The 21,307-nt window shown below is 30.8% G+C and overlaps 3 protein-coding genes across 5 annotated transcripts; 2 read left to right on the top strand and 1 right to left on the bottom strand.

Moving 5' to 3' along the window:
- Positions 1 to 782: 782 nt before the first annotated feature.
- On the top strand, positions 783 to 5,989 carry LOC148604606 (uncharacterized). The gene is made up of 5 exons (XM_088549535.1): positions 783 to 1,041; positions 1,276 to 1,386; positions 2,668 to 2,724; positions 3,804 to 3,869; positions 4,580 to 5,989. The coding sequence occupies exons 1-5, from the start codon at positions 925 to 927 to the stop codon at positions 5,498 to 5,500; spliced, it is 1,272 nt and encodes a 423-aa protein (XP_088405661.1). The 5' UTR covers positions 783 to 924; the 3' UTR covers positions 5,501 to 5,989.
- A 243-nt stretch (positions 5,990 to 6,232) lies between these two features.
- LOC148604605 (uncharacterized) lies at positions 6,233 to 13,431 on the top strand. Its single transcript, XM_088549536.1, has 5 exons — positions 6,233 to 7,565; positions 8,705 to 8,892; positions 9,319 to 9,426; positions 10,709 to 10,816; positions 12,434 to 13,431. The coding sequence occupies exons 1-5, from the start codon at positions 7,544 to 7,546 to the stop codon at positions 12,638 to 12,640; spliced, it is 633 nt and encodes a 210-aa protein (XP_088405662.1). The 5' UTR covers positions 6,233 to 7,543; the 3' UTR covers positions 12,641 to 13,431.
- A 752-nt stretch (positions 13,432 to 14,183) lies between these two features.
- LOC148604604 (formin-A-like) lies at positions 14,184 to 19,915 on the bottom strand. Of its 3 annotated transcripts, XM_088549906.1 has the most exons (10): positions 19,831 to 19,915; positions 19,198 to 19,281; positions 18,563 to 18,748; positions 18,076 to 18,200; positions 17,579 to 17,740; positions 17,048 to 17,305; positions 16,482 to 16,663; positions 15,403 to 15,556; positions 14,841 to 14,996; positions 14,184 to 14,596 (listed from the first exon to the last, which is right to left on the bottom strand). In XM_088549906.1, exons 2-10 carry the CDS (start codon positions 19,265 to 19,267, stop codon positions 14,441 to 14,443), a joined length of 1,449 nt encoding a protein of 482 aa, XP_088406032.1. In that variant the 5' UTR covers positions 19,268 to 19,281; positions 19,831 to 19,915; the 3' UTR covers positions 14,184 to 14,440. The 3 variants fall into 3 exon arrangements, with proteins under 3 accessions (XP_088406032.1, XP_088406031.1, XP_088406033.1); XM_088549905.1 differs by lacking the exon at positions 19,831 to 19,915 and having other exon boundaries at positions 19,198 to 19,369; XM_088549907.1 differs by lacking the exons at positions 17,048 to 17,305; positions 19,831 to 19,915 and having other exon boundaries at positions 19,198 to 19,368.
- Between the last annotated feature and the right edge of the window lie 1,392 nt (positions 19,916 to 21,307).

The following is a 21,307-nucleotide window of genomic DNA, read 5'->3' as shown; positions in this document are numbered from 1 at the left end:
CACTAACCTATAAATGCGCACGACGCTACTAATACATGATGTACTTGTTTCTTGTATTCAGTTTCGTAGATACGTAGCTGATTATGCTGAAGACAAAGTCATTAAAATTCGGAGGATGTACACAACACGTAGATACAGTTAGATTAATCCTATAACAAGAAAGTTAGAATGCATCTGTCGAAATAAATTGGTGAGATAGCCTTTGCCGTGGATAAAAGAAACTTAGATGTAATTTTAACACCGTTATTACTTGCAATGTGATTTTGACATGCCAGTTGTGTATTTCTTAACTCAGTATTTATTATTTATGGAATAATATCTGCAAACTTGTTTACCTATATGAATCAAGAAACTTTAGGGGGGAAAGGCATGGTGAGTTATACAGCTACAAATTCAATTTCAACTGTATTTACTAGTTGTAAAGCGAAGGAAAGTTTATTGAAAACAGGGCATTCTTATTTAGATAGTGCGGTTTATGGGTTCTTAATGACAGTTACAGAAAATATATGATGAGTACCTGTAACTACAACTATTTTCATACATATCAACCGCGGGGTTAGTTCAAAGAATTAAACCATTGAAATTCAAACTCAGTTTAATTCTTTTAAAAGATCTGGAATGACCTTAGACTACTGATCGTTCAGAGTATATACACACAGATATGTAATGGAGGACCTTAAATTAATAAACATTCAAAATTTAAAACACGTTATGGTGCGTGATAAAAATAGTCCACAAAACTACCTAAATTGGTTCCTTATGTGGTCTTTTTAGTCTAGAAAATTCCCCGTGATTTAAATGGACCGTTAAGTATAGAGTAAAAGTATAAAACAAAGTGTATAAATTCTGTATTAGAGATGGAGCATTTGAACACAACAAACACAAAAAAACATTACAGAAAACATCAAAAATGAAGACTTTTGGATGATTATATCATGTGTTACAATAACAACAAGTGTGATAGAAGTTATTCTATTGGTTGTAACTTGTTTTTACTATAGACAGAGGATCGACTGGTTAGTGGAAAGACATAAAGAGACTGTGAGTTTACTTATCATGTATTTGATTTACATTAAATGTTGACAAAGATAACTGAATCATCATTAAGTGCACACAAATTAGAAATTCATATTCACCTTAACTCATATCTAATCATTTTTTTTTCGATCTTTTATGGATGCGGTCTTGTTTGTTTGTTTTTATTATTTTTTTTTTTTTATTTGTTCATTTTCAAAATAGCCATTTTATTGATAATCATGGTATACTTGTATTAAGGCGACTGAAATTATAAGACGACCAAAGAGAGAAACTGTTCCAAAAGCCCGCGAAAGTGTAATTATAAGTATATTCAGATATGTCATGGACCCAACAAGTATCAGAAAACAGGTAAATATTTGTAAAGTAGCAATGAATAAAGGGCGGAGAAAAACGCATTAACTCATGGAACTCTTTTTTAATATTCCTGTTTTTATAAACAAGACTTCGTATATGTCTTGCAACGAACGCTTTGAAAACAAAGTAACAATACTAGGAGCAATGAAAAAAACAACCACAGCAATATTTGTGACCTCAAATTTAACACTCAGGATTGTGTTCACAAAGTCATGCAAAAGTCTGGCTCGTTTCTGTGCATGTTTGTCATTATAAGGACTTCTTTAACAAGAAGGGAATGCGTAAAGCTGCATAAGATGTCATTTTTTGAAAATTTTGTTTCTGTTGAAATACGCATTAGCTTTGAATTATTTCTAATAAATTGTACTTTTAAAGTATATTTTCATTTGATATCCACAAATAAAAATGTATATGCATGAAATAGGTGTCTATATATTTACTGTCTTTCAAGAAAAAAAAATCGACCTAGATAACTTCGTATTCATGTGACCTCTGGTGACCTTAATCCGCGCATGTGCTGTCAGGTTAGCTTCTTTAAAACTGATTGCTAAGTGGAAGTGGTTAATCAGCGGCAAGGAAGACTGACGGACTCAAACCGTAAAAGAAAAAAGTATACCGCAAGTATAACGCAAGGATCCTTTTGACATTTACGTATTGTGATATAATGTGGCACAAATATGGTCAGTAACTGTGACTATTTATTTGAAAAGTAATCAAGAAATAGATGAAATGAAATGTAAACAAGACACGTGCGTATCTGTGTATCCATTATTGTTGGGTTTTTTTTAACAAGGTTCAAGTATTTTTAACCCAGATGAATGTCCTGTCGGCAATCTTCGGAAGTAATGAAGGAAAATAATCAGATCTGAGCTATCGATCTTCTTTGATTAAAAAAACCTTGTTTTTTTACAATATTTTGTTGGTATTGTCGACATTTATTCAATTTCAATTGCATCCTTACAAACTTATTTCATTGAATCAGAAAAATTCAGTAGAATCAGAACTGAACAAATTTGGCAGCTAATGTAGCTTTAACCATGATAAACATATACAATTGTATCATGTCTTACTTACTGCACGATTTCTATGATAGTTTAAATAAAAACAAATGGACAACGTCACAAACATTTTTATGCATTACGTTTCGTACCACGTTCCTTCATATTGTAATACATTTTCTTTTTTCAAATGCATACTAGGAATTGGGAAAATAACTAGGGTCATAAGATCAACGTTTTGTTGTTATAATCAGTTACAAAAAATATTATGTTTTAGTCAGAAGAATCACCTTATGATTATGCAAACAATGATGAAGTGTATATACAAATGAATGTAAGTAATTAACAAAATAAAATTTTGAGGAATATTTCAATGAAAATTCACGGAAATTTCTATTTAATATACCTTAAACTACAAATATCAATGCGTACTCTTTACACAGCTGGCAGATAGAAATTTATACTTTTAAAATAACTGCTAAAGTACATTAATATTTTAGTAACAATGTAGTTGTTTTTTTTTTTGTCTGTAAAGTTTTAATTCTTTTTTTTTTTAAATAGTATTCGCTGCTACTTGTGAAATAAATCAAGGAGCATGATTCGAACGGTAAAACACAATCATAGGATAACGAATAGTTGAAGGACATAAACACGCGAACCAAAGAACATGAAATAACCAAACCAGACACGCACGTTAAACAAATAAACGAGCAATCCGAACTCTACTAAAAGCTGGAAGCAAAGACCAGGTGCATCGGTGGGGTAAGCACCCTCTCATTGTAAGAAACACTCATCGAGTTGCATATGAAATGTTACGTTCGAAATAAACAAATCGGATTTTGTGGTGCAGATAAATACAACACAGCGATCCACAATTTATCTATTAGTGGAATAAGATATGAGACTGGCTGCATAATGTCTACATTGCTCTTTATCTTAAACTCATTTTTATTGAGATGACATAATGACACGAAACTAGAGTATTTTAACTCTTGTTAAACAGAACTCTATATGAGTTGATATCAATTTACTTACTAACACTTTGGATACGGAAACAATAAGATATATTGATATTATGCTGTACAGAGAAGAGGTCAAGATAATCAATATTTTTAGCTTTCCATCCCAACAGATGTTAGATTTACAGTTCCAATAGGGGGATAATTCTACATAATGAATTTTGTGTGATATACATAACAATATTTAAAGAGGTTCGTAAGACAGTTTTATCGTTTCTTCACTTCTTTCTAAAACTATATATGGATTCGCGAAAACTTTTTTCAATAATAGCACTATATTTGCTCAAGAAAGCACACAATTCGTTTGAATGCCTATATAAAAAGAACAATTGAATTTTCAAACAGTTTGAAGTAAAATAATAAAGGTTCAATTATATATTTAATTTCATTTTAGGCAACCGAAAATACACCGGAAAACTACGAGGATTCTTCGTTAACTCAAACGGATCTCCCTGATAATGTATGGCAATAATACTGTTAACCTTGAAATTTCTTTATTCATGGGCTTTAATTCAGTTGACATTCGCACAGTCTTAAATTTGCAAACGTTAAACAAATTGAATGAGATCTTTATTAACAAAAACTTGCAACATTTTTTTTAAATTTTTTACGGATTACAGGTATTGTTTATGCTTCTAAAAAATGCAATCTGCAATATCCAAGGCTAATCCAAACGCGCGTGATTAAATTTAACATATACTTTCTAGACAATAACACCTAAGAAATATATGATAGTTTCAGCATAAAATTCCATTGAAATTTGTTTGGTTTGTTGTTATTCTAAATTCTTCGTCAAATGAGTTCTTAACAAATAACATAGTAAGGGAAAGAGAAGCCTGATATCAAATGATTATGTTAAATATTTTGGTAACAATGAGATTTAATAGTTAGTAATAAAATGTTTTAAAAATCAACACATTTATATGATTTATTTCTACAAAAACAACAAAAAAACCCATTAAACTACATACTCCCTTCCGCGACTGTGCATAATCTAAGTATAAAAAAAGGAAAAGGATCGACTTCTCAACAAAAGTCTGTTTGTTAATAAATTTCTAAACTATATTAACTAAATATAAATATCTGATCAAATTTTGATAGAAATAAGCATTTTTTTCAGTGATTGATATTATTATTATTTTTTATTTTATTTTATTTTTTTCAATAAAGAGAGAAAGATCGTCAAATGTCCCAAATGAGCCACCCGTATCAAATACATCAGACAGGAATGAAGAAAATAAAGCAGTGAATATGCCTCCTAAACCCAGGAGAAAAGGTTATAAGCGTGGTAAGAATTTAGGGGGAAAAGGTAATACTTGTGTCCATGAGAACACGGAAAGCTTATCAAAAAAAGAAACTGTAGAAAAACAATTTCTGCCACAAAAACTCAAACATAATGACACAGCTGACGAAAAAGAAACTAAAGATGATTTATCTGAAGATACTTATGTACATGATACAGCTGTGTATTCAAATGTAAAGAGCACGGGAACGACCAAAATGAGTGATAATAGTGTAAGTAAAGAACAAAATGGAAAGACGAAGAAATCAACTGAAAAGAAACTAAAGACCAAAACAGTACAGGTGTGCAATAGACCAAATGAACAAAAGAAATCAAATAAACACGTTCATTTACCTACTGCCTCCGCAAGACCGAAAGAAACAGACCACCAGTTTGACGATAACTATTCTGAGTTTTCCAAATTATCGTCTGACAACGAAGGAAATGACATCGATACAAGAGTTATATCAGCAAAAGAATCGTCTGATTTAGATCAATCTAATTATGTTAATGTCAAGGGTAACACAATTCATAGTGATATTGGAAGCTCGGACATTACAACAGAGACACGTGTGTCCAATGAAACCGTTGGCGAGACTGAAAGTGATCAAAGTGAGAAAAGGGAAAGTAGTGGTAGTGGATTAAGTGGTGATAGCCATTCATCTGAGGTGTCAACTTATGATCAGGCGAAGGCATCTCATGCGCAACCCAATACAAACAATTACGTAAATTGTACTCTTCACGTTCATGGCGACGTTTTTTTAGGACAAACTGTATTAAGAAAAACAAAAGTAGATATACGTCAGTAAGAATTTCTTGTAATTGAGGTCTATGACATTTATTTTAATAGGTTAATGTTAATGTTATCATATTATGTACATGTAAATTTTAGGTCAATGACACTTAATTATTCTGTCGTAGTGAATTCAATACGCTTGTTACACATGCACACAGGCATAATAAATACTACAGTTTGTAAACATATCTCAGGTTATAGCTTTATATGATCATCTTCAACTTCTTTGGGATTGCGATAAAAGTATGATTGATGCTTCCCGTTACATTTTATTTCCTTGAGGGTGTGCTAACATGCCATTTTATTTTGAAAATTAAGGTCCTTAACTTGGTTCTCATACAGACTCTTATTAAATAAAACAAAAATATAGAAATTAATTCTTTGGTCTTTTGTCGATTGACAGAAATTCGCTACCTATTTACGGTCTGAAAGATTTGTTTTCTTTCCCTTTCCATCTTTTATTTTTATTTTAGGTAGCCAGATGGTCATATATTACACATTTTATTTAAAAGGATTATAGTATAAAATATGGATAAAAGTAGTGTACATTATATTTAAAAGTTCCTATCTACTTTACTTCCTTGTATTGTAATAAAAAAAAGATGATTTGTTCATCTGAAAATTTTGTTGATAAAAATAGTTTTCATTGTTTGCTAAATGTATCCCACATGAACCTTCCGTTTAGACGAGGAAAATTTTCTTACAATGTATCTAAAAATAGACACGTAAAAAACCTGGTAAACCCGGTACACGAACGATAAATCATCTTAAAATTACATCGACTGAAGTGAATTCAACAGCTATCTGAGGGACAAAAAATCGAAGACTACAGGAAGGAAAAAATCAACAGTATATAGTATCAAAATATAAAAATGTACCATAATAGCCTGTTAATAAACAACACAAACTAGGGTCACAATGCACTAAATATATGCCAGTTCTGTTTAATACAACCGCAAACAAAGTTAAGGGGAAGCAAGCAATATATGTGTACTGGCCGCTATGAAATTGAATCACAACGTTCCATACCAGCAAAGTTAAGTTGGGAATGATTTTGGAGATGTGTTATATCCACAAAGGAAAACCGGACCAATAATCGTTTTCTAATTTTAAGACAAAGGCTCAAGTTTGAAAAGTGCATATAGATCTCTTTAACATTTGTATCAAGTTTTTCACCTCAAACTAAATGTTTGAATAAAAAGAGTAATGACCCCTACATTTAAGAAATGAAGGACGGATGAAAAAAGGGGGTAAAAAATAAGCATTTTTTCATTTTTATATAAATTGCTTATTTTCTATGTCTAAAATAAAATGCGTAGACCACTTTCATTCTGGTCACAATCTTGTCAAACATTCAAACACAATTTTAATCAGGAGATGTATTAAGTCCAAGTTTTACAGTTGTGTCCATACAAACTTGCTTCAATAGTACATTTGTTTGATTCAAACTGCAATCTTTTTTTTTACGATATGTAAAACTTGATACGGGTTTTATTGAAGGTGATCATATCCTGGATATGATTTTAATTAAAAGTTTAAAAATTGATACATAAAGGTAATTCCTAAGACACTTACTTTTACGTGGTGTTTTAAACTCTATGTTTTACAACCTAAAGCAAAATTTAATGAGTTGACTCGAACAACAATTTCTTACACATATTTTTTTGTGACAATGAAACAAAATAGCGAATAAAGAAGATATATTTTTTGATATATTAAGGCTTACGTGGTTAATTGAAGTTGTCGATAGCCTATTGATTGACAAACATATTAAAATACAGAAAGAATATTCAATTAAATAGCCCTCATATAAACTTATTTTGGCAGTAGTAAAGCAAATAATACCATTGATAATTTTTTTTCATCTTAAGCATAACATATTTTAATATTTTGATAAAGAAGAATTTATAACTGATTGTTAACTTAATCTGTAAACATATTGTTAGGAGTCATGCCTTAGCAATAGTTTGCTTCCGCGTTGACCCATGCTTCAATAGCTTAAATTTCCTCTTTCTAACAAGGAAACATACTGTCCTTGGAAGTTTTCAGTGGAAAAATGAATGTGACCGTAACGTTTGGTAAGTAAACCTTTTTAATCATACAGAATATAGGTATAAATACATTTTAATAAAGAATGTGTTATTGAGGTGTACAACTTTTTAAATTTATTTATTTTTGGTTAAAGTCATTCATTTTCGTTGTCTACTTACAAGAACATAAGAACCGTTGTATAAATGAAATATATATTTATTTCTGTATCTTTTGCTTTTAGTATTTTAAGTTTTTATTATAAGTTAAAACGAGAATAAAACTGTAAATACGGGTAAATAACTATTCTTTTGTTTTTGATTTGATAGTTTTATTGAAACTTGCTTCTTTTGGATTACAATTTCAATTACAATTAGAAAACCTTGGTAAACATTGTATCTGATTTACGTTTTCAATTTGTATTATCCGTCTTTTATGTACAAACATGTAAAAGTTTTCTTTTAAAAATGATATGTACCTGAAAAATAAAATAGTAAATAAAAAAATAAAAATATTGATAAGTATACGATTCTATCAAAGAAAAAGGGTAGAACATGTAATGTATTCTGCCGTAAGTATCACTTCATAAATAACGACAAAATAAACTTGTTTGGCTGAAATATCAAATCTCGATCAAGCATTAACCATTTCCTTTAATTCATGTTGCTATTATAAGTAATATAAACTCTCCGTTATTCTATAGATTGATGTGTGATTCATAAAGAAAATATGTATTACATGCACACCAAATAGAAACGCCTGAATTTCATCAATAAAAGTTGAAAAAAGTCTTACACAAAGTGAGACATTGAACATACTAAACAGTCTAATAAGGATTAAAAAAGAGAGAACGTTCCTTCTTTTCAATTCAGTGTTGATAGCATTTTGTTATACGACTTACTTTGATACTTTAGCGTGTGTTATAGGATAAACATGTGTCTACATTGACAAGAGTAATCAAGGGAACCAAGTTAATAGCGGTAATCAAAAGAATGCAATCCAGGGACAAATGCCAGACATAGAAAACAGACATACACAACAAAGAACATTAAGTAACTAAAATCATACATACAAATAAAAATAAAGTAATAAAAGCAAATGAGCAACTCGGACTCCACTTAAAACTGGGAGCGTGGACCAGGTGCACCGGTAGGGTGAGCTACCTAAAACAAATACTGTTTTTTTTCAGACTATGGAAATATAACAAACGCATCTACCAATGCTGAAAAAGAACAGTCTTGGTCGATAGATTTACTATCGTTTACAGCAACGGTTACTGGGTGTAGCTTGCTAATTGTATTTTTGGTCATACTGCTTACGGTAACGTGCATATATTATAGACGACTGATCACTGGGATAATGACAGGAAAAGGACATGTATGTGTAGCACCATTGATTTTTATTTACTAAAAGATTTAGAAATCATACCGTTTACATCAAAAAGTGTTATAACAGAAGGTTTTAAATGACTAAAACAAACACTATACTTGTACTTGACAATAATGTTTATGATAACAAAAACAATATTTTAAATTAAATATACCATAAAGGAGGAAGTTAAAAAAAATTTTGAGGCTCAAATCAAACAATCAAAATAAATATCTTATTATGTTGAAAAAGAAACATAATTCTTGGAGTAAATTAAGTTATGTAGTGTCCTTTGTGTAAAGAGTTAACTCCATTTTTTTCTCTTGGACGTGGATTTTGTTTACTTTTTTGTAGTTAAGGTAAATGGTTTAGCAAATTCAATAAACCCTCTTTAGATTGTAGTAAATAAAATACAGATATATATTCCTAATGTAGACTGCAACAACTATGCGATCTAAAGAAGAGGGTAAAAGAAAAGACCGCAAAAGCGTTGTAATGAGTTTTGTGAAATATGTCATGGATCCTGTAATCGTTAAAAGACAGGTAATGCCGTAGACTGTAATAAAACCAAAATAATAATAATAATAACACAAAAGTTAAAACAAAATAAAACAAAAAGAAACCATACCCCGGACTTGACTTTTTATGAGCAACTCGGCGGGTGTTCCTAGAAAATCAGAGGACGCTTACCCTACCGGTGCAACTGGTCCTTGCTCCCAGTTTTTAGTGGAGTCCGAGTTGCTCATTTACTTTTGTTACTTTGTATGTATACTTTTAGTTACTTTATGTTCTTTGTTGTGTATGTCTGTTTTCCATGTCTGGTCTTTGTCCTTGGATTACATTCTTTTGACTACCGCTATAACCTTGGTTCCCTTGATTAATCTTACATACTGCTGATGAAGTAACTTCAATAACTAATTTAAACTGAATATGTAACGTAAAACTCAAACTAGCAGGGTAAAGACGTTGTTTTAATAAATATAACAACAACTAACGCAAACCACGAATTCGGTTTTGTTATGCGTGTTGCCCGCTTGTATTCAAAACGATGTGAATTTTATTCTGTGTGTGTATGCGTGTTATACTCCAGACCGAAAAAAAGCTGTATGAAAAGGATAGAAGAAGTGAAAGGTACTTTGAAATGAAGGCGAGTTCAGAATAATATACAAAGGAAGAAGAATGAACTATATCTCCGATCATGAGATCATATTAAACAGTGAAATCCTAGAGCAAAAAATAAGTAGAGACAGAGCATATTACTGTCCACATTTATTTTATCTCTAAAAAGTTTCAGAGGACAACAATCAAGTTTATATAGTGTGAAAACGTCTTTCAGGAAAACAGGTTTTTAATGTACTTAAATACAAAATACGTTATATTAGATACAAAACATGTATGTTGAATGTCCTATTTTACAGGTATCATTATAAAGGAGACAAAAGTAAAGATAATTGTTTGCACGCATAGAATATTTTTCTGAAAACCTGTTTTATTTTTGCTTTATGTTTTTATAAATGTTCAGTATATGTTTGATTATTCATAATATTTTCAAAGATTGGTTATTTTTTTCATACATTGTCTTGTATATGAGTATAGCTTTCATATCAAGTATCCTGTACCAAGTCAGGACCATTGGGGTGCCAGCAGCTTTGGTGGTGTAATATCTTTTTTGCCAGATTTAATTTTGACTTGACTTGATTATGATTCGGATTAGTGTTCGGTAATTTTGTTGTTATCTTTACCAATCTGACTTTAAATATGGCATTCTTATTGACCACTACATTACATTAATGTATAGCTTATGGTCGATTCTTATCATATTTAGAATATTTGCGAAAAGTGTAAAAGTAGAGAAGAAGAAGCAGAGGGAGATCCACAGGAAGATTCATCCAGAGATCACAAAAGAGGGTTATCTACAGACTCACTGGTTATGGTAAGATTTTTATGAAGATATGTAGAAAATACAAAAACCTGTACTGTTTATAAATTTGTCAATGCAGAAAAACTAATCATTTCATGGGTAAATTTATGAAATTGTTTACATAGGAAATTTATGCTCCCTGATAACATCGAATGAATCACTAATACTTGATGTCAACAACTGTTTTACTTCGAAAAGTATTAAAATTTGTACTGAACCATTTCTACACTTTATAACTGTCATAAATACTAACACTTCCACTTTGCAGCTACACACGTCAGCCGGCCCAAAAACAAATTACGAAAATTTGCGCATTCCATTCAGATATTTCATTTTCTGCATTACAGCAATTTGTTATTTATGTAAAATATTTTCTATATCAAATTTCTACAGGGACTATTCTTTAAAATAATATATGTGATAAGTGTTTGGATCAATATAATTGCAGAAAGTTGCCTTAATCTTGTTTCAAGTAGCATCTCACAAATATTTGGTTGTGGTAAAAAAAAAAAAGATGTGATATTTCCTTTGCAGTAATTTGATAAATTAAAAATAGCAATCACTGACCAAGAAGTTATGCTGCATAAAATTATCAACCTGCATTTTTGTCTTAATTTATGGCTTAACACCACTTGATTAAAACTGGACAATATAACATTGCCATAGCAATTTCACGTCACATTTTAATTGGTGCGATCAAGTAATAAAACGTTGGCCAAAATTACAGATTCTCAACTCCTTGCAATCAATTTCAATCTTAACCATTAATAATGCGGGTTTTACAATTTGAGTTCAGTTTAAGAATTTTTTTATGTCCAAATTTTCTTGATGGACTTTTTCCTGAGTAACATAAAAAATTTACAACCACTAAATTCCAAACGATATTCGGATGTGGTGCTAGAAAAATCATTCTATATTTTTTTTGTCAGAGTGAAATGTATTAAAGAATTTGAAATCTTTGGAATATTCGACCAAAGCATGGATAATATAAAATACATACTAAGGAAAGTGTTTTCTTAAAGAAAACAAAGTACCGTTTTAAAGGTAATTTCAGTGTTGTGTAGGACATTTAGGCCTTATGTTTAAGAGACTGGCGGAAAATTTATACACACGTAGTATTGGAATATTTTAACTTAGATGTACAATGTTTTTCATAATCGGTTGGTTTGGGTGTCTACTATATGCAAATTAACATTACGACCCGAACTACAGCCGAAAATATCAGTCAAAAACATACGCGTACATGAAGACCAATTTCATAAGTAATAAAAATACGTTTGTCAAAAGGTTTAGCTAAAAAAATTATCTGGAAAAATTACTTGTATTTAAGTTCATGCAGATTTGCTGTAATTTGCTTTATTCTAGTAAATGGGAATGTCCTGCTCTACTATATATTCCAGATGTTGATAGTTCTTATATATTACACTCTCGTAAAAAAAAAATCATCATCATTTGTTATAATAAAGTAAATAAAACATATCAAAGAGCGTAAATGAGAGTTCGTAATCCCATGAAATTGTTCCCCATGGCGTCGATTTTCTTGGGATAACAAATCGCCCCATCACCCTTTTAGTCTTTTATTAAAATTATTTACATATCATTCTTGTTTGTTTGCTTTCGTACTTTAAGAAGACCACAAAAACCTATAGAGAGGTAGTTAGAGAAGAAGACACAGCTGAAAAAAGTGATATTAATGAAGAGAGCAAAAGTAAAATTGTACGCGATGGGTATCCATCTGTTAATGTGGAGATGAACAATGCTTATGTGGAGTGTGAGGAAATAAGAATAAAAGAAACATGTCAAGTTAACTATGAAGAATATAATGTGTTTTCTTAAAACCGACTAGACATAACTGATTCTCCTGATAATACAAACAGAGGTGGAAGTGTTGATAGTGGAGATAGTCATTCAACTGATATATCAACATATGAAAATGGACAGTTCAAGCCCTTGTGTAATAATACTTATATGAATTGTACTATGTCAAATCTGTCTCACATGTCGTATCAACCGAACACTTCAATATAAACCCAAGTGCCACATGACTGCCGGTGATATAGATCGAGGGTTGATACATGTCATGTTCATTATGTCATATACCCTAACTATAATTCAAGTGTTTCGAGTAAAGGTGAGATATAGGGTATGCGATATAGATCTAGGCGTGTAATATAGGGTGTGCGATTTAGGTCTAGGGGGATGATGTAGGGTGTATGATACAGGTTTATGGAAGTGATATAGGGAAAGCATTATAGGTGTAAGTGGTAAGTGGTATATAAGGTAAATGATAAAGGGTTTTCAACCATCACTTATACTGCATAAAAAAAGTATATTATGATGTAAATGTATGATACAAACTTATTTTTGCTATTTTTGCGATGGACAGAAAACAGCGAAAAAAGTTCCCGCAAAGTTGTTGTCTGACACTGTATAACGCTAATATTTTCTAAAACCGCGAAAACTGATTTCCGTGAATATGTTCACATGATAGGATCTGCGAAAATTAATATGTTTACAGTAACGCAATAATAGTAGATACAGGAATTCTAGTAGTTTTTTAAACATTTACTAAGATACTAATGTTTTGTAGAATCATAGAATTATTCTAAAGTTGTTCTGCATTGTAAATTTACCATACATGAATATTTGTAAAAAAATATATTTCTTGGAAATGTTGATATGTCAATTTTTTTTAAAACGATGATAATCGGAGACCATGCAAGCTGCCTCCATATTGATTATGTAAAGAAACTTTGCTCGCACAGAAAAAAAAACAAACAAAAAAAACAAAACAAAAATAATTAAAACAAAACCCCAAAAAATGCCTTCAGAATCGTACTGAAATTGCTCAGACAGCCATATGTGACACATGTGATAATTATATGGTGTTCAATTCATATGATAATCATATGGTAATTATATTTAAAAAAAAAAAAACATATGATTATCATATGGTGTTCGATTCATATGATTATCATATGGTGCAAACCACGTGATTCATAGTCTGGCACATTTGCCTGTGTAGAAATATATACTTGTTTAATGCAAATTAAGAGCTTCTCGTTACGGCGTGAATTCATTTAAAACTATATTGTTTTTTGGTTGTTCAATTTGTTCGGGTTGAGTTTTTATCCGTGAAATATTTTTCAAATGAAAAAACTGCACCATCAAATTAAGTAAATAGTAAGGATTAAATTCGTTGTTATCAACATCTTCATATTGGCAAACAAGAGTTACACAGTAAGAGACAATTTAGAAATCTTTCATAATTTTAGTTTGCAAAACTGACGTCAAATGTAAGTCTGAGATGTGAAAATATGTACAGCTTTGGTGAAAAATTCAATTATCAGCAACATTTTTAAAGAAAAAGAACAAATACTACAAGATGAATTTTTAATATAACAAGATAAAACAAACAAATAATAACAAACAGGTCTCAGCTGTAAAAACGTAAAATATTTAACTGGAAGTAACATTTCATCTGAAACCTCCATCCTTATGCATTTAACTAAGATATTACTGACAGATAAATTGTAACACTAACTTTCGTTGGAATTGTGTCAATTCTCTACGGGTGTCACAGACTCGAAAATGCAGTGCATTATCACAGAGATTTCTTAGTCCTCAAATTGAACGTCAGGTAACTGATTCAGAGCGTCGTTTTTGTGTGGCTAGTTTTTGTTGGAGTTTGGTATCTATCGTCTGCTGGCCAATTGAGTGAGATGAAAAACATTTCTTATACCTGTCTTTTACTCTTGGAGATACTTTGGATTTTGCTTCTCTTCTTTTCACCTAATGATAAAAAAATCATTTAGGGAAAAAATATTTATTTTTATCTCGATCGATTAGTCTTATAATACAACAAATAAAACTTCAACGATAACCTCTATAACGAAATTCATATATCTCATAATTATATTATAATCTTAATTATTGTTAGTAATATTTAAATGATGAATAATTATGAATATTTAAATTAGTATTAAAAAGCCGACAATCAGTCATAAGTAAAAATTGCTATGAAAAAAAATCTCACCAGTATTTTCTCGATATGTTCACATAATTTTCTAAAACAGTCACACAAATCATCAAGGTTGATTTCATCTAATCCGAAGAACACAGCCACTCTTTTTGACAGTGTATCAACGTTTTTGAATGCATCTTCAATGCGTTGTATATCAGAGGACGTCACCTGCAATCAGACGAATTTAGTATAAATCCCAACGGTTCACTTTAGAGATGTAAATAATATACTAATAAAGAAATAAAAAGTTCAATATTTGATCGAATTTATTTCAAATACACTTTAAGAGGCATTTTTCATGTTTTTATGATGCGAAGTGAAAGGGTCGGGCTTTTCTTCGATTTTACAAGATATTTATGCATAAAAGACAAGATAAAATTGCAACTGCAAGTTTTGATCATACAAACGGTTTGCGGACAGCGTTCGCGTTATTGAAAAAATTAATCCAAAGTAACCGGGATACTCTTTTGGTAGACGATATTTTTTTTTGCTGAATGATATTTTTGATTGTTTTGTCTGGAACATATGCCTTTTCAGTAATCCATTAGTTTTATCATTGCGATTATGAAAATACCTTTTCAAATTCCTGGAATTGCTTTTTACACTCACACTCTGTTGTTTCTGGATCTGCCTTTTTACAGTCACATTTTGATGAAATGTTGTTAATTATTTCATCTCTTTTCTTCTTTAACGTACAGAATTCTTCTTTTACCTGACACAATGAAAACCTGCAAACGTAGATACACATTTTGGTTATACTCACGCATAGTGGGTTTTGACTATTGCGAATTCGGAGTATTCATGACTAGCATATTAAAAGTTTGAATTTGTTATTTCTAAGAAATGCAGGATATTTTGATAGTGAAGAAGTAATTTAGACAACTCTCATGTTTAAAAATGTACTTCCATCCTTTTTTATGTACTATAGAACTGTAAAACATCTTTCCACTGAATTCAAGGAAAATTGTATGTAGAGAGTCCGTCTAAAGTCAAAGACATGTGAATATTTTTTCGTTGGTAGACCCATGAATATTTTCTTTTGTCTATCATTTCTGTCTTGCTGTTTAAAAATGTTAATTTAATGTGTACAAGTTATCTTTGGTGTAAGAGTTTCTTTAGCCTTCGTGAAAGTTTACAATTATTAAAGTTCTGTCTAACATTAATGCGTAAGCATGCAGTAAATGTATAACATTTGTACAAACATATTTGAACTTTCAGAATGGCTAGTATACAATTTCATGCTAAATATGACTTGAATTCTACCCAACAAAATGCGGCAAAATTTGACATTTCGTTACATAAACCGTTCCTACAGAAACAAACATTGCAGAAATTGTCTTAAAGTACTTTTCCGTTAATGAATCAAGCAAGAGATTTTATTGCATTATCCGAATATTTATACCTTATAACCTCTAGATATTACTATCGGAGAGTTTGTTGGCCTTTATATTGATATGTCAAATTTGCTATGCACTATGAAAACAAAATGGCGGAAAAATTGAATATGTTTGAGGAAAAATACCAACTTGGGAAAAATGATGTGCCACTCATAGCCTGATTCTTTCTCCGAATGCCTCTTCAATACAGCTTGGCTACTCAGGCGTGAATGATTTTTGGACGTTAATGTATTTGAAATCTATTCAACAAACATACCTCTGTGTTTCATCAAGGGGTCCTTTGATTTCTGTCATGAAATCTAAATGCGTTTGACTTGAACTTGTAATGCTACAAACAATGAATTCAAGAAGGGTCGTTGAATCATCCTTTGATTTTGTGCTATGTAATTCCGACAAAGACAATACATTAAAACCATAAGCTCTGCCAGCCACTTTACCCTGCAAACAAACAAGGGTATGTCTATCCATCTGGGTTTTTAACTGAGAGAAACATTTTTATTTCTTAAATTACATGTTTAAGGATTGGTATTATTTGTCTTAAACTCGCATCAGACAATTATGCCTGGCATTTTACATTTATTGCTTAAGCTTTCAAACATTTCCAAAACAAGCATGTTTTTGAACATAAATGGTCCTTAACGTATATTAATGTCAAATATAAAATTACGACGGAGTTGGTGAATGAGGAGCGATCCTGTGATGCTTTAAAAAAATCATTTCTATATAATAGAACTCCCAGCATAGTGGGTGCACCAGGCCCCTTTTGTATCCGCATTCGATTTTGTTTGGTAATCACAAAATAAAGATTTAACTGATATTTACCTTATTCATGAACAGTCCGATTTCTAACACACATTTCAGGAATTCCTTAAAGGCTGTACTATTCATTATACTCTCGCACGCATTTTCCATTGCATGAACAATGTTTTGTATATAATTCATTTCTGTAAGCTCTCCTTGTAGAACCATGGCATTTATATACATTTCATAGTTTGGAAGCTTCACCAGTTCAGCAATGAAAATATCAGGAATGCTCAATGTTGACAATTCATCATGACAAATTTCTTTCAGTGTGTCTGCCTGTTCAAGATATTTTTTTTAATTTTTCGTCTATACCAGTATTACGTATTAACCTTTTGATCAATTTTATCTATGAATTTAAGGTGATATTTTTTTATCTTAAATGTAATGCAATAATACTTTTTTATTAAAGTTTTTAAGTTACAGAAATAAGATCCCGCCAGTTACAGCGTCGTATCAACAAGACCGGGGGAACCATTTACGTATAAACTCATTTTGTACCCCAACACTATGTCTTTTAACAAATACTTTTACTTGTACAGCATTGCTTACCTCATTCTCACTTGGTAAATGTTCCTTTAAAGCACGAAAACTGTAATAGTCCATATCTTTAGATATACCATAGGTAACCAAGGCAGTAACTCTTTCTGGACTCATTTTGAATTTTTTTAAAAATATGCCAATTCTCATTGCCTTTTTGCTGTCTAAATATGTCTGTAAAAAGTTTGATAATTCCTCTTAAATATTAAATAAAACACACAAGTACTTATTCTTATTGGTTAAACCCATATACAAACTATCAAAAATTGGAAAAGAAAGTTAAGATTGACACTTTCTGGCGAAATTATAATCTTAAAGTCATGTGTATATTTGTATACATATATCACATTAAGTCTTTTCTTTTAAACTTTATAGAACGTGCGTCATGTTTTACTCCATAAAAGTGCATTTCGTTATGTTTCATCTATAAGTGGCCGTTTAATTTTACTTAGTATTTGACTGCGGGGAAATACCCTAATCTTAATTAAATTACGAAAAAGTAAAATTACCTTTACTTCTTTTGATGATTGCTTAGCGCTACATATTTTGCAACTGAAAAGTTCTTCGAGTTTCGTGTAGTTTATATTACCGTTGTTGCCTTTGTCAGTTTTAATGTCAACCCAAACGCTGCCATCTACAATGCATTCGAGTGAGGTCAATATGCCAAAATGCAGTTTCATAGTTATTGCAGGTTTACGTTTTTCCAAATATAAAAGTGCCACATATTTTCAAATTTTATTATTTGAATTATTTAAAGAAGTAGATTTTTTTCATTTTAGAGAGGAGTATGAATTCGCTTCCACATAAGGTTAAATGCGATTTTATCAGTCATCTATCATAAACTGAATACGTAGAGATTTTTCAAATCTTTTTAGGTGTATAATTATGCTATGAATGTTGTCTCTTATTCATGAATAAGGAGAATTAAGTGTACTGATCTTGTTGATTTTTGTAAAGGTGTTGTATTGGTATAGTTGCCGAACTTGTTAAACAAACCTTTAAGTGAAGGAATGCTCTTCCAAGGTAAAGTTTTCATTTTTTGTTTTGGTTCAGGCACGTCAAGAGGGGGTATGAAAGTCGTACACTTGGATGGCATAGGCGGTGGTGGAGGGGGTGCGGTTGTCATCACAGGAGGGAGCGATACTATCATTTTTGTTTCGGTACTCGTAGGAAGATTTTCCACTGAAAGATATATAGGTAATGCATTCCAAAACTACTGTGTTGTGATATTCTTCTTGATATGACAAATTTCATCAGAAGAAAACTGATAAGTTCGAAGAAGTGATATCAGAACTCCGAAAGAGACTTGTGAAATAACCATTGATCATTATTTCTAAAACGACTCATAACGGTTTGGTTTATGTATTCATGTCATTTTCATATTAAATCCTTGTCGCAAAGTTCCCTTGGAGATAATTTAAGTTTTGATCACAAGACTAACAGACTGTGTTATATTATCACATATATCAATCAGCACGTGTTAGTGTAAAAGTATAAAATACATAAACTTATGTTGATGACACAGCAAATATATTCAATATAACAATCTTAAAGAGAAAACGAAATGTCAAGTATTGAATTCAATATTTAATTTGATTCTTATTTATACATTATTTAATATAAAAATTTACCAGATTCGTCATTGCTACTTTCTTTTTGAAGTGTCTCTTTTACAATACTCAATTCTGTCTGGTGTGGCATTGTCTATACTATATCTAATCGTTGGAATATATTTTCATTATTATTTTTATAAACTAATGTACTGTACATGCAGCGAATATTCTTCAATTCGTACTTTTTTTTTGTTTTTGTGTGTGTGTGTGTTTTTTTGTCTTTTTTTTTTGTTTTTTTTTTTTTGTTTGTTTGTTTGTTTGTTTGTTTGTTTTTTAGCTTTGTTTTTTTTCATCGTGAATTCCTCAAGTCCTTTTGTGAAAAGGTCAAAACAGTTTAGTAATGTTTACTTATATAACTCGAACGGAAGTCAGAAAAAAAATAATGATACATTTTCTCAGCTCAGTTTCGTTCCATCAGAATTTGCACTTAATTCCTCATTTCATCGGGAACAAAGCGGCGAGCAAAACCTAAGTTTAGAGTAAGCCAAGGGTTTGTTGACAAATTTACCACTGTATTGTGCACAAATATGAAACAATTAAAGCGTGAAATTGTGACAATTGTAATCAACAATCAGTGGTAAATCATTCATTTTTTTCTTTCTTGTCGTACTTGAATGGTATTAAGATTGCGTTGATCAAAACGTCACTTACCTTATTAAGAGACAGCTTTTGAAATGAAAACTTAAACGTTAAGAAACGAATTTATAATTGTTGAATATGTATACGGATTTTCCAGGCTAAATTTAGAACCATCGAAAAAAGTATATACAGCAAGGTCATTGAATATAATTATAGTCACACGAGAAAGATATATATACACATGATTTAATTTCGTTTATAACAATTAGGTTATTTAAAAACATGCATACATTAGAGAATAAAATAAGTGCAATCTTAACGAAATCATATACCAGTTAACTTTTGAACTATTCGAATCACATGTAAACCTTTCGACAAAGAAATTCAAAAGAAGAAGAAATGTGACACGGAGATAAAGGAAAATGAGTTTGAATTAAGCCGATTAAGCCAAAATCTGTCTACAGACTGTAAACTTGACCTACAATAGATTACTGAAATCGACATCAATGTTTCTAAGCATTTAATCAAACATATATCAAAACTGAACACCGCAGTTTTATACATGTTTCACAGTATTTGAACCACAAATAAGTGATATATAGCAACATGGAAAAACAATAAAAGAAAACAATGAGGTCAATGACAGAATCGTCGTATTTAGTCAATATCGCTCTGATGTGAATAATTCTATTTTTAGAGCAATGATTATGTAATGATTATATATATATATACAAATATACCAACAAGACAAATATAGACTTAGCTAAAAATAGATAACTATCGTTTTACAGAAGAAGGTATTTATAAAGACTTCTTTTCTAAAAATATCCAATGTATAGATGTTAACAAAATAGACTTCTGCTGACCTTGTTTCTGAAACGTCAAAGATGTCAAAAGAATTGGATTTTTTTTACTGCAACAGTAGTACATTATTTAGCCGTTTTAATTATTTGTATCATGCGAGTTTTGAATAAAACAAAAAAAGTAGCTACATATTGGCATAGATTAGTAAATGTAGACGTGGCGAACAACAAAAGTTTTCGCAAATACTTCAAAACCATTAAGTTTAGGCAAATTCTTACAAAATAAAAGTATTCAGCATGATGACATCTATCTGTGGTCAAATTTTCGTTTTAATCTGTTAAACCATGTTGAAGTATGTTATGTCTAAAAAATCTTCTCTTCTGACAATATTTCTTATCTGAAACTACCAAACCAGTTAGAAACAAACTTGGTATGAATATTCCTTAGGGTATTCTGCATAGATCTAATCTGGAGATTTTCGATCCAACGAAAACGTGGCCGCTGATCAAAAACAGAACATAAGGGTCAGTCAGAGGTTTTTATCGTATATTTCCAAAACCGTTAGGTTTAGCCAATTTTTTTTCTATTGCCTAACTTATCCTAATTATAAGGCCTATAAAAGTCTGCATTGAATCAAAGTTGTCGGACGGTTCCATGTTACAGTTTTTGCCCTTGAAAGGTGGAAAATGTGTTGTTGTTTTTACAGTTTTCGGCCAATATCTTGAAAACTATAATAGAACAGAAA

The sequence above is a fragment of the Perna viridis genome, chromosome 10 (assembly GCF_037379345.1).
Source record: "Perna viridis isolate PV_CMFRI_1.1 ecotype Kerala chromosome 10, ASM3737934v1, whole genome shotgun sequence".
Taxonomy (NCBI): Eukaryota; Metazoa; Mollusca; class Bivalvia; order Mytilida; family Mytilidae; genus Perna; species Perna viridis.
The sequence above is the reverse complement of the archived record's forward strand: the minus strand, read 5'-3'. Positions and strand labels throughout refer to the sequence as shown.